This window comes from Poecile atricapillus, chromosome W, assembly GCF_030490865.1.
Source record: "Poecile atricapillus isolate bPoeAtr1 chromosome W, bPoeAtr1.hap1, whole genome shotgun sequence".
NCBI lineage: Eukaryota > Metazoa > Chordata > Aves > Passeriformes > Paridae > Poecile > Poecile atricapillus.
Genome location: NC_081288.1, coordinates 23,732,871 through 23,746,322, shown reverse-complemented (window position 1 = coordinate 23,746,322; position 13,452 = coordinate 23,732,871). Strand labels below are relative to the sequence as shown.

General features: G+C 38.8%; 1 protein-coding gene across 2 annotated transcripts in view; it reads right to left on the bottom strand.

The window, feature by feature from the left end:
- The window catches only part of LOC131591520 (cryptochrome-1), a 39,247-nt gene that overhangs the window by 15,180 nt on the left and 10,615 nt on the right, over nt 1-13,452 (bottom strand). For both annotated transcript variants that reach the window (XM_058862316.1, XM_058862315.1), the window contains exon 2: nt 1,317-1,425. In XM_058862316.1, coding sequence (XP_058718299.1) covers nt 1,317-1,425 — 109 coding nt within the window. The remainder of the gene's footprint in view (nt 1-1,316; nt 1,426-13,452) is intronic.

Genomic DNA, 13,452 nt, shown 5'->3' with positions numbered 1-13,452 from the left:
AATCCTCAAGAACTGCAGTAACTTGTTTGAGCACAGAGGACGTCCTGAAAAGCCCCTCAGTGAACCAATATATGATAAAGACACTAACTTGAGGAACCAGTGAATATTTTTTTTTGATTGCTGTACACTATCTATATTCCAAAATAATTTTCTTCTCAGCACTAAAATTAATATTCTAAAAATGTGGCAATCCAATGCTACCAGGCATAGAAAGATCAGCCTAGCAGCAATATAGGAAACAGAAGCTGTCAAAGTAGCCATTAAAGTATTTAAGACTTGTCACAGGTTGCTCAAATCCAGAAGGCAATACACAATACAAAGACCTTTGCTTCTATTTAAATGCAATCAAACTAAGTTTGGCAGACAAATACAAGCTTGAATATCTGACAGGCAGGCAAGCAGCAGCCAATGCCACACTACTCTTCCAGGAAATTCTCCACTGAGGGGAAATTAAGGAAAGACCAGCAGAAGTATCATCCAGTTAACATTTCACAACAAAAGCACAATAATGAAGACAGAAATGTGAGTTTGGGTTGAGTTTTCAGGTTGGTGTTGAAGACTTGGGAATTAAAAATAATGAACATAGGACCTCTTTGAAAAAATGGATATTTCCTTTTGCTTCCCCCCCCCCCCCCCCCCGTCTTGTTTCAGTCATCTCAATTCAATCAATCATTCTGAAAAAAAACTCTTCAAATCAATTTGCCAACTGTTCATTTTTTACTATACTATTATAGCATTACTACCTTAAATACACAATTATCCATAGACAACACATTACTATCAGTAACAATCACTCACAGCTTTAATTTTTTTCAGTAAGACCCTTTCCCACAAAAGCTTGAAATTTCTTTGACTAGAAATTTCTTTTAACAATCTTACAACTAGAAAAAAGCTTATTAAATCACCTTTAACGGCTAAAAAGCAATCACAGTAGATGTTTGGCCTAAATAAAACATTGCTTTTACAGGTCAGGCTTTGAATGTGGATTCATGTGGGCAAAATTTTATTTCAGTACTACAAAGGGAACTTCTAAAGGAAAATGTAGTACTATACAGTAACTACAGTTAGCAAATGATTTGAAATAAATTCTGTTTCTGGAAATGGGTGAAGTCTAAAAGCAACTCAGCTCAGTTGGTGATACGTACATTAGAGATGAAAAATTCAAAACACAACCTTAATGAGAAACTGCAAGGATAGATCAGTATTTACATGAATAACTTGCACTGAATGAAACAGTACAAGAAATACCCCTAGCTGTAATTAGTTTGTTGGTCATATTTGTGGATTAGAAACAACAACTGCAAGGTGGCATTTACCTTAAAGAGCCTGGGGAAAACATCTGCTGGCTGTCCACGGATAACAAACAGACGTGAATTTAGTTTCCGTAGATTGGCATCAAGATCCTCAAGACACTGAAGCAGGAATCTGCAAGAATTCAGAACATTTACTTTCTGAGGCAAACCAGATAATTTTACAATAGAAAAAGGTAACTAAGGAGAATAATCAACAACAATTATCAGACCTTGAGTGCTTGGTACATATTTTAGTGATGCATGCATGTTCACATCCTAATTACACTTGGCTTACAGTGGTATGACACCATGTAATATCTTCCACAATACATAATCATAAAACCAAACCACGTTGTCATTTCAGTTTTCCTCTCAGTGTTATTCACCTCTAGAATGGACTAAAACATAATCTAATCTTAACTAAAACTACAAGTCTCTTGTCATTCTAAAGACAGAAAACCCCTACCCTACAGAAAAAAACCCCAAGGAACAAAGAGATAATCAGCTGTTGGCACACTGCTGTTAAACTTAATCCAAAACCTTCTTACAACACTGAACCGTTACTAAAAATGGCATACCAGAGGAGTACACAGTCATGACTGTGGCCTTCATTTATAGAAACAGCTCTCTACGTAACATATGCATCTTGGCTGTAACCTCACCTGAATTATTTAATGAGCAAATTAGCACAGCAGGCAAAAAACAAAAAGGGGGAGAATGGGGTGCTGCAAATCTTCAAGTGTTCCAAGGAAAAAGGTAGTCGCACAAAGAATGCTGAGACAGGTTCGCATACACAAAGATTTAGTAGTAGATATAATAACTAAAGTAACTCCAATAATTAAAGTGGTTTGGGGAAAAAATAAAAACAATAGGAAAGAGGAAAAAAAAGAACTCTACCTTGCAGCCAGCTGGAATGAGAAGTGCTAGGCTGTAGTGCCTTTCCCTTGGACTCTCTCCAGTCTAACAAGTGGCTCTTCCATAATATTTTTCTTGTGGTCAGCAGGTTGAGGGAGGTGATCCTCTCCCTTTACTCTGGTCTCCTGGTGAGACCACACCTGGAGTGTTGAGACTGGTCTGAGTCTGCTGAGTTCTGGGCTCCCTAGCCCAAGAAAGACTAGAAACTACTGGGGAGAGTCTGGTAGAGGGCTACAGAGATGGCGAGGGGACTGGAACATCTATCTTAAGAGCAAGGGCTAAGAGAGCTGGGCCTGTGTAGTCTGGAGAAGAGATGACAGAGGGGATCTTATCAATTCATACAGAGATCTTAAATGCAGTGTCAAAAGGAAGAGGCCAGACTCTTTTCAGTGATGCTTAGCAGCAAGACAAGGGGTAATAGGCACAAACTGAAATAGGAAACTGCATCTGAATATAAGGAAAAGCTTTTCTGAAGGTGACAGAAGACTGAAACAGGCTGCCCAGAGAGGTTGCAGTCTCCTTTCCTGGATATATTCGAAACCCATCCTGGACATGATCCTGCTCCAGGTGAACCTGCTTTAGCAGGGACAGTTGGACTAGGTAATCTCCAGAGGTCCCTTCCTACCCCAGACATTCTGTAATTCTGTACTAACAATATACATTTCACCAATGTATGCTCAAGCCCTCTCAGCCATTTCTTCTCACAGTGCTGTTGGCACTCAGCAGAGCACATGCTGATCAGGGCAACTGCTGAGTCAGTGCCTGCTGGTCATCAACTTCTGTGCTCACAGATTATTGCATCCTCTGCCATAAAACACAAGCTACACCCAAAGAGGGGGGAAAAAAGAGACAATTCCCACACTGCAGTCCTTTACTCCTGAGAAATCCTGCTGTAATGACACAGTGCAGGTGTCAGGCCACAGCGATAACACCTCTGGAGCAACCACCCCAGAGCACGGCAGGGGAAGCAGTGCCACGACCGCTGGAGACTGTGCCTGCTGAGAAGGAGCACAGCTACCACGGAAGGGCAGCAGCACCTCTGCAAGTGCCCACAGTGTTATCAAGACAAAGGTGCTGCTGAGCAACCAGATTTACTAAAATCACAAGTTCATATGCACCAAGATTTTTAAAACAAATCCTAAAAGGTAACCAGATACAAAGAAATGAACTAATCAAAAATGCCTAATTTTCTCACTTTGCTCAGTTTTGGAAAAGCTCTGCGATAGTTAGAAAAGAAGAAGAAACTTCTCTATACTCATTTATCTAGAATGCAGGAGTCATTTTAAGAATCAGGTGAGAGTTGCATATGCTTCTATTACAGAGAACTTGAGCCTCATGTTCCCATGACAAAGCCAATTCTATGTGGATTCTGAAAATTACAGCTTCATTTTCTCATTTTTAAACTTGGAATGACAGACAATATTCATTAGTCTTATCCATGTGAATCTCACTTACATGGACCATGTGTGCTCATATATACTTCACAAATCACTAGGGAGACAAATTGCAATACTGTCCTGGATACCTTTGGAATAGTTGTTGTTGTTGTTTGGTTGTACGGAATTTTGTTGTTGTTTTATCTAAACTCATCTCACAGAGTAGAGGGAAAGGTTATAGAAAGAAACTGGTGACATGAAGTATTCATAACTATTCCTGTATTTCAGGAAACTTGATTTTTTTCCTATTGGCATTTCAGTTCCCTCTATATCCCTTTTCTCAGTCTTTTTTCTTCCTATCTGACTGATCACAATATATAATCTCTAGGCTGGACTTGGCACAAAATCCTATTCAAGAAGATAACATACACTGACCCAGTCTCCACATCCAAGATCCCTAAACTTGCCCTTAATACTGTTTAATCTCCATTTGTTGGTTCCCCAAATCCCCTCTATTATCTCTCTTATCTCTCACCACACTCCAGCATTTCAATCTCCATAAAACTTTCAGGTACTTAGCAAAAATAACAGTGTAGATTCACACTATTAAATTGATGTAGGAAGAGAGCAGGAGGGTGGCCAGAGGACAACACTTCCCCTTACCTCAGCAACAACCAGTACAAATTAAAACCAGCCCAACCACAACTTGTGTTGCAAGACTCACAGAAAGCGCATTATTCAAAAATAACAGACCAAATCAAACCCTAGTGACCCTACAATATCTAGAGAAATAGCAATGCAAAAGAATACTGCTTTTGGCTTTCAGAACACACACTCAGCTCACAGTTACTCAGAAGAGGTATGCCATTTTTATTAGTCATATTTGAATCTTTCAGTTGAACCAAATGTGTTTTAACCAAATTTGATGCAAATAATACATTTTTTTTTCATCAACTGTGTTTATACTATACCACATTGAAAGGCATTTTTTTCATTAAAGTGTTAATAGAAATTGTCTAACATAAAAGCCTTTACACAGATTCATAGAATCATAAAATAGTTTAGGTTGGAAGGGACTTTTGAAGGTCATCTAGTCCAATCTCCCCTGCAAAAAGCCTTATTCAATTAAATATGAACCTTCTTAAACAATCACTTTTAAAAATATACCTTACCAAGAAAGATAATAATTGAATCAACGACTTGTCATAAACAAAATTTTCACCTCCTCTTTTTCTCATTAGTACCTCTAAAACTTGCAGAAGCAGCACAGCATCTTTAACTGAATGCAAAATTACTTGACCTTTCTCTCTGAAAAGATACACCAGAATGCTCACAAACATGTTCCTTTCACAGTATAACAAACCCAAAAATAAATGGTAAATTAGTCTATGAATTAAAAATTAATATGAAACCTCCATCTCACAGAAAGTATTTTGTTTCAGAATATGAGCTCTAGAGGCAAAGTTTCTTCATAGCACCTATGAAGTAAGAGCTATTAGGCTTGAACTCTACTATACTTTATACCAGACTCTGGCAATGAGAAGATATTTAAATCTCTCCCTACAGTAACAGGTCACGTTCCTGAGTCTGCAATCTAAACAATTTTTTTCCCCTCAACCTAACAGTCAATGGGAAAGCACTTTCTTTTTCACTTTGAATTAACTGCATGAGCTGTAAGACTTAATTGAGACAAAAAAAGATACCCAGATAATTTTTATGGGATTAGCGTATCAGTCCAGTTTTCTGTATCTAGTTTAAAACATCCCCCGGGCAAACCAGAAGGAAAGGTTCACTAATAATTTCACAGTGGCAAATGATGTGAGGTACAAGTGACATGACAGAGGGAGACAGAAAGGACTTACTTATTTTAATATGGGAAAGATGCTGATGCAAAGCATACCAGTCTGCAAGCAACATTCATAGACAGCATTACAGACATTTTGCCAGAGATATCAAATTATAAAATTTAGAACTTTCATGCAAGCTGATGAAGAATTCATTCTTTAAAAGACATGCACATACATAAAATCTTAGCAGTTGACTCCAAGAAACTCCACAATCTTCCCTGTTGTCAATCATACAAGGTAAGCTTAGGGTCTAAAATACAAACTAATTGCAAGAAATTGGCAATAATTGCAAAATACAGCTTATAATTTCAGCTACCATGCAACTGAAATAAACTGATACCATCAAAGCAGCTATTCAAAAACTTCAATAAATAATTGTTAACCATTAATAACAGTTAACCATTAACAAAATTACTTAAAGCAAGCACTAAATCACACACTGTTCCTGGTTCTGCACTATTAACGTGATTAAAGACTGTCCAGGGAAGAAGTCAGGAGCAGTCTGTTAAAAAGGTAACACTTTTATTCAGGGAGGAGATCTGCAAGAAGGATACTTATAGACACACTATTTAAGGCTACCCTTAAGTCTTGTTTGGGGTTATTTTTAGGTGTAATGAACACCCAGAAATCACATATATGCATCCTTTCAAGTACAAAATGAGGGCAGTTGCTGGGAACTGAGGGGACTTAAAACACAATGACTTCTCTTGCAGGTGCTATTCACGTCTGAAAATGCTAGTGTGCTAAACCATTAAGAATAATTTTTCTGAACTAATCCAGATTCTGAAATTAACCATTAGCAGGAGTGTTAGATTGCACAGACCCACAAAAATATAGGAATTTAGCTAGGCCTCCTCAATCTGAAAGGAAATTTAAGAATTTGAGTGAAAAGGAACAGTGCTAAAACTTGTTCTGCTGCTAAGTTTGATTAATACATTTTACCCACATCTGGTCAGCTTCCAGCAATCCATCCAAACTTGTGTTTAACCTCTCTTATTTAAATACCTTTTATCTATCCACTAGTCCTCACACCAAGCCATTGATTCCCATCAATAGAAAAGCTCAATCAAACAAGATACTCATGTTGTTATGGGTATTTGACTGCCACCCAGACTTTGTCTATCAGAATTATCTTAGGCAGCCTAATATCTGCTAGCTTTATTACCCTGTTCAATTGTTTCTTCCAACAATGCTATCAGATATTTCTCATCTTTCAGAGTTTAGTAGAGCTGTATTCAGTAAAAAGAAAGAATATTATACACTGTATAATACCAACCACATTTTATTAGAGGGAGTATAATTTACAGCATTAGACTCTAATGTATCAGTCGCATAAATCATGTACCATTTATTTCTCTTCAGAGAGAGAGCAAGAGCACTTTTCTTTCACACTTAGTTTGCCATATGTTTGATTAGGTTATAAGGAGATTTCAGTACATATATACAGTATAAATATACATCTCATATTAATTTCAACAGGAATAACAATGTGAATACCAAATCAAAAACCAAAACAGAGTATGAGGTACTGAGAAGCATCTCAATGATACTTGATGTCCCTTTATACCAATACTTAGTATTTTACCAGTATATTTTCCTGTTTGATTGTCACTAACCAATGTTTGATTGTCACTAACCAACGTGTCTTAGTGCAAGCAGTATATTCTTACGAAACTGTAAGAAGATTAAGCTCAGACAGGATTTAAGTGTTATGTACACTCCACAGCATCCTTTGGCAGCCAGCCACAGTAGCATTTTCCTGTTACCAAATCAAGGTCACAGAGGCATCCCTCATTGTACTGCATTGTTTCAACAAATCCCACATCCTAAAATGGTATACCATAATACATTTTGCAAAGGTAGGAAAATGTTCATGTTATTCAACTCTAAATACTTAAGTGAAGTAGCTGTGGGAGTTAATTAATCTCCTGCAGGGTTGCTCTACAGTCAGCAAAGAAAAAACAGCTCCTTTAGAGAGCAATTCAGGACTATAGCATCTTTCATAACTTAGTATAGCTGATCCACTTGCAAAAACGAAACCAAACATTGACCACAAATGCATCACTTGACTTTTTTCCCCCTAATATTTACTACTGTTATAAACTTTAAGCAAAAGCAGAGCTGTGACGGAGAACGAATGCAAGATACAGCCAAGCCCATGTATAGCTGTAAAAGAGGTTCTCTGGGGAAAAAAAAAAGCAATTCTTTGAAAACAGATGAAAGAAAGGGCTTTGAACAACAATCAAGAGAAAACCATGTTTAAAATTTAATCTCTCCAAGCTGAGTCGTTTCGGGTGCACCTTCTTTGACATTAAGGAATAAAGACCATTTCAGATATGGAGTGGGAATAGAACATCAACCACAGCAAGCAATACTGCTCTATTAGGAACAACAAATTCATTTGAATCAAACCTAGCTCACACTGGGTACAAAGCTAGCACTTCCTTACATATCATCCTTCATTCATTTCTTTCCAGCTGAATTAACTTTTCAAGGTTAGCATTCCCCAAAGGAAGGAAACACACCATTTTTTTTGTCCTATTCAAAAGACATTCATAATCTCCCACAGATGAAGGAAGCAGGGTAATAGGCAGGATTACAAAACTTTTGGAGAGCTACATCTGGCCACTTCAAGCACCTACTTGGAGGAATCCCATGGGTTAAGACTCCACAAGTTAGAAGGCTCCAAGGGAGTTGATTAATACTCAAGCATCCATTTGTCCGAAGCTAAGGACCAGTGCATGCCTATTAGTAAGAAATCAATTAAAAGCATCAGAAGACCTGTATGGATAAGCAAGGAGCTTCTGACAAAACTGAAACACAAGAAGAATATTTATGGAATGTGGAAAACAGGACAGGCCACTTGGGAGGAATGAAGGCATGTTGTCAGAGTATGCAGGGATATCACAAAGAATACTAAGGTCCATTTGGACTGGAATCTACCAAGGGTTGTCAGGTATGACAAGAAGGGCTTCTTCTAAGCTTTCCTACAAGTAGCAAAAGGAAGACTAGAGAAACATGGGCTCACTGCTGAATCAAGTGGGTGTCCTGGTGACAAAGCATACAGAGAAGGCACAATTAGTAAATGCTTTCTTTGCTCAGTCTTTATTGCTAAAGCCAGATCCCAGGAATCCCTGAGCATGGAGGCAAGAGTGAAAGTCCACGAAAAGGAAGATTTCCCTTAGGTCAAGGAATATCAGATTAGATGTCCTTTAGTCAAACCTGACATCCAGAAATCCATAGATTATGATGAGATGAACCCATGAAAGCAGAGGGAGCTGGCGGGTATTATTGCTAAACCATCATCCATTCCATCATCTTTGAAAGGTCACAGAGAACAGGAGAAGTGCATGAGAGTACCAGTGCAGGTTAAATGTTGTCCTGCTGAAAAGTAGCTCTGCAGAGAAGGACCTGTGATTCCTGGTGGACAACAGGTTAAACCAGGAGCCAGCAGTGTGCCTTGCTGGCCAAGAAGACCAGTGGTACCCTGGGATGCATTAGGAAGAGCACTGCCAGTAGGTCAGGGGAGATGATCTGCACTGGTGAGGCCACATCCAGAGTGACGTGTCCAGGGCTGTGGCAGGGTATGGCTGGGCTGCCCAGCTCAAGAAAGACAAGGAGCTCTTGGAGAACGTCCAGGGGAGGGCTACAAAGTGGATGAGGAGACTGGAGCATCTCTCTAATGAGCAAAGGCTGAGAGAGCCAGGCCTGTGTAGTCTAGAGAAGAGATGACAGAGGGAATCTCATCAATGCATTCAACTATCTTAAGGGTGGTGTCAACAGGACAGGGCCAGACTCTTTTCAGCCATGCCCAGTAACATGGGCATAAACTAGAACACAGGAAGCTCCATCTGAATATGAAGAAAAGCATCTTTACTGTGGAAGTGACAGAGCGCTGGAACAGGCCCCAGAGCAGTTGCAGTCCCCTTTCCTGGGGATACTCAAAACCTACCTGGACACATCCTGTGCAACCTCCTCTGGGTGAATCTGCCTTAGCAGGAGGGGTTGAACTTGATCTCCAAAGTCCCTTCCTACCCCAACCACTTTTTGATCCCATGAAATAGCATTATGAAGTTGGTTTCTATTTTGTGACCCATACATAACAGCAAATGGTGTATTTAGCTTCTGTGAAGTCTGGATCTTAACTTCACATTCAAAGGGCATCCATTACTCACCTAAATTATTCCCATATAACTTGAAACGAACATCTCAAATTACTTCATGTTACAAAGGTCAACCTGCTGGTGATAGAAGACTAACAGGCTCACAGCTTCCTAAATCTCTCTCTTAGTGTCTTCTGTTCTTTTATGTACATATTCTGTGTTTATTTTTTTCCAATCCTCTAATTCCAATCTGATAAATCAAAGTCTTTATTATTTGACTTGAATTCTTTATGCTTGTTCTCTCCGCAGAGAAACTAGTTGGATCCATAAAGGAAAATCAAGAGCAAACAAATTGTACTGGAGACAACTGGGGAAATATAACCTAGAAGCAAATTGCAAAATTAGAGTTACTTGAGAGTACAGACATGGTCATACATAAATTTAAACCACCTTATTCTCATGTATCCAAGTTCTCTTATTTAAATTAGCAGCTCTTAAGGCTTGATGTAATTAAAAGAGAGCTGGCCTGCTTTATAAAATATTTCAGCCACGTTATTTTCAGCAATCTAAGCTGTCCATGAGAAAGTAACAGCTAAGGCTCATTTCAAAAGAACAAGCACAGTAAGAGAACTCCAATAAGACGGTCTTGCAATCTAATTCTGAAGGACAGATTTTATACTGCCCTTTATTTACTTTAATAAAACCTTCTTCCTCTCCTTAAATTAAAGGGACCTCTTTAAGGTTAGAATTAGTGCTGGTAAAATTTTGTAGCTTTATGTTTCCTAGAAATAAAATACTGGCTTAAATAAATATATTTCTCAACTACACTGGATAAATTGCAAATCCTTAAGGTACAATCCATTATTTCTGGCTTCCCATATCTCAAAAATCTATTAAACTAATAGAAGAGAATTAAAGATAGAGATGAAACGCTTTAGTAAGCACAGAAATTGGTAGAAAGTTCGGAAAAAAAATATCCAGAAGCTATTCTTGGAAATCTTAATTAAAACTGACTGGTGCTCACCTCATGGTGGTCAGACTTTCAGCATTGTCTTAACTTCCCATTGCTACTATTATAAGTCCAAATGCCAAAATATTCTGAACTGGTCTTTCAAAGCTGAAATTAGTCATTTATAGCTGAAAACAAGGTAAACTTGATGAAGATACAATCTGTGTTTTGAGTTATAATCATGTAGGAAAAAAACCAAAACATTTACCCCCCAAGCAGATAACTGAAACACAGATTTGTTTATCAAGGTGTATAAATCGTGAAAACCTCCACTTTGTCCTCAGCTATCTCAGGCTGTGGGCAGACTAATGGAGGTATCTCTTCACCTCATGATGCAGAGGCTGATGCAGGAAATGCAAAGAGCTCAGTCAGGTAAGTCCTGGAAAACAGAGCTGAAGTATAGCTTAAGACACAATAGATGAAATAATACAAATAACCTCTAGATAAACATGCTATCTATCCGCCACAACTTCAGCAGTTCTCTGCAATATTGAAAGTCAGGACCAACAGAAGGTACATCACATGAAGAAACTAAACTGATCTTATAAAGTTACATAGTACAGTTAAGTAGAAGACTCTGACAACTAAGGGGGGATACTCAACCATCTCTGCCCAAGTCACAGTAGTTTAGTAAAGAACTATTTCATGAAGACTGAAACCTTTACCGTAACAACTGTACTTCCACATCTTCCCCATCTGCCCATTCCTCTTAGAAGACAGAAGTGGATTTCCAAAAAAAATGCACCTCCTAAGCACCAGTGACAGTATTTTTATTACTTTGTTGAAAGAATTAAGGTAGACAATTGGAGAACATCCTTTTATACAGAATCACTGTACTTTTTTCCAGTTTGCTTGTGTGAGGATTAGAATTAATAGCAAAAGAGAAGACTCAGACAACAACACTGCCAATTTTAAAGGAAAAAAGGGGGAAAAAAAGGGGGGCAAGCACCAAGCCCACCTTCCTGAATGTGGATAAACTTTGTTGGATACAAGTAGTATATAAGCAGTGAAATATCAAGAGAAACCGTGAGCATTCCAGAAGAGTGGTACTCATAGAATTACAGACTATTCTGAGTTGGAAAGGACCCACAAGGATCACTGAGTCCAACTCCTGGCCCTGCACAGCACCATCCCCAAGAGTCACACCATGTGCCTGACAGCAATGTCCGAATACTTCTTGAACTCTGTCAGGCTGGTGCTGTGACCGCTTCCCTGAGAAGCCAAAAAATGTTTTATCCTCTTTTCCAAGAAAAAGGTGGTTCTCTAGTTTGTTTGTTTTAACTCTAAAGTTATTTCTATAGACAAGAAGGCTCTGAACTCTGGAAACATAATCACCAATGATAGGAATTATTGTTATGCAGAACCTTCAAGAAAAAAAAAAAAAAAAAAAAGTCCCCCATTAGAGGTCACCCTGAACAGAAACAAATCTTATTTGCTTTAATCCTACTATATCCAACATCAGGGGGGCAAGACCACGGGGTGGGGGGCGGAGGGGAAGGAGGAAGGCAGCAGGAGTCCACAAAGCATGCAGTTTCCATTGTTACATATCTCCTAACCTGATCATTTCCTTATAGCACTTTCAAGAAGAACATTTCAATATGAATCAACAAAAATAGTTTCGTAAAGTAGGTCGTTGCTGCAGCAACGGGGCGGCTGTTTGGACTACTCCCTGCCACAATGACCTACTTTTCCAGTTATATGTAACCGTGGTAGTAAGATCCGAATATTCCTTCCCTATGGAGCCGCTCCGAGAGGATTCCTGTACCACAGCTGAACTTTATTCCTAACAAGGACAGAGAAAGGCTGCATTTGAGCAGGTAAAAGCAGCGGGTCGGTTCTGCTCCTCCTCTGTGTCATATTCAGAAGTGTCGGTGGCTAAAGGTTACATGAAAGCCAATATGTGCTCGGAGCTCAGAAAGTGCCACGGCAGCGCTCAGAGCCGGAGGAGCCGATAAAGAATGGAAGGGAAGGTGTGAAAAGGAACAGGCGCTCATGGACAGCGCGTCCCCTGCCAGACCCAACAGCTGGCACACAAACAGCCTGTTCCTGCGCCACCATCCAAACACAAGCTAATGGACACCGGCCTTTATTACAGCTCTAAATTACATTAAATCTGCATAAGAGAAAAACCCTGGTGAATTGCAGGTAAAGCTCACGTTTTTAAACCCTATTTAACCCTGCATGCGCTGGAGAGGGGAGACACAAAGGTACCACACAAATCCAGGAAGAAATGTTGGCAATTACATAATTTCCTGTTTACTGTTGCTGTCAAAACCATCATTTTTCCTTATGACAAAGGAAAAAAATACCTCCTGTTAAACTAATAAAGGAAATAATTATCTCTGTAGAAATAAGACTACAAGACTTCAAACATCAATCACACTGTCTTGTATTTTGCTATTTTTTGATCAGTGTATTCAATCCCAAGTTCAATGTATTCAATCCCAAGTTCAAAAGCTTTCATTCAAGGTAAAAGTAAAGAGACAAGCATAAGAGACAAATATTTCCAAGCAAAAGAAAACTCATTCCAAGAAAAGACAAGCTAGGCATTACCATGTAGTACATCATAATTAAAAGTCCACTCAACAGAACGCTTCTGACAGATAATGAAGACCATATGCAGAGAAGCATAAAAATGAAGAACACACAGAAAAGCTCTCCAAAGCTTACTTTACCTTAGGTATTCTTAAAATTTCTAAGTTCAGCAGGAAAAATACTGCAACTGGTGACAATATAGTACTGCAAGTGGAAAAGTTTTTGGAATTTTCCTCACACTTCCATTTGGGAGCAAGCCAGTTACAATGACATAACTGCTCCTGAAAATCTCACACCCTTCAAACAAAATAGTAAAAAAATACCCAAAAAGCCTAAAAATTATTTTTACTTTACCACTGCACTTGACAAGCCATA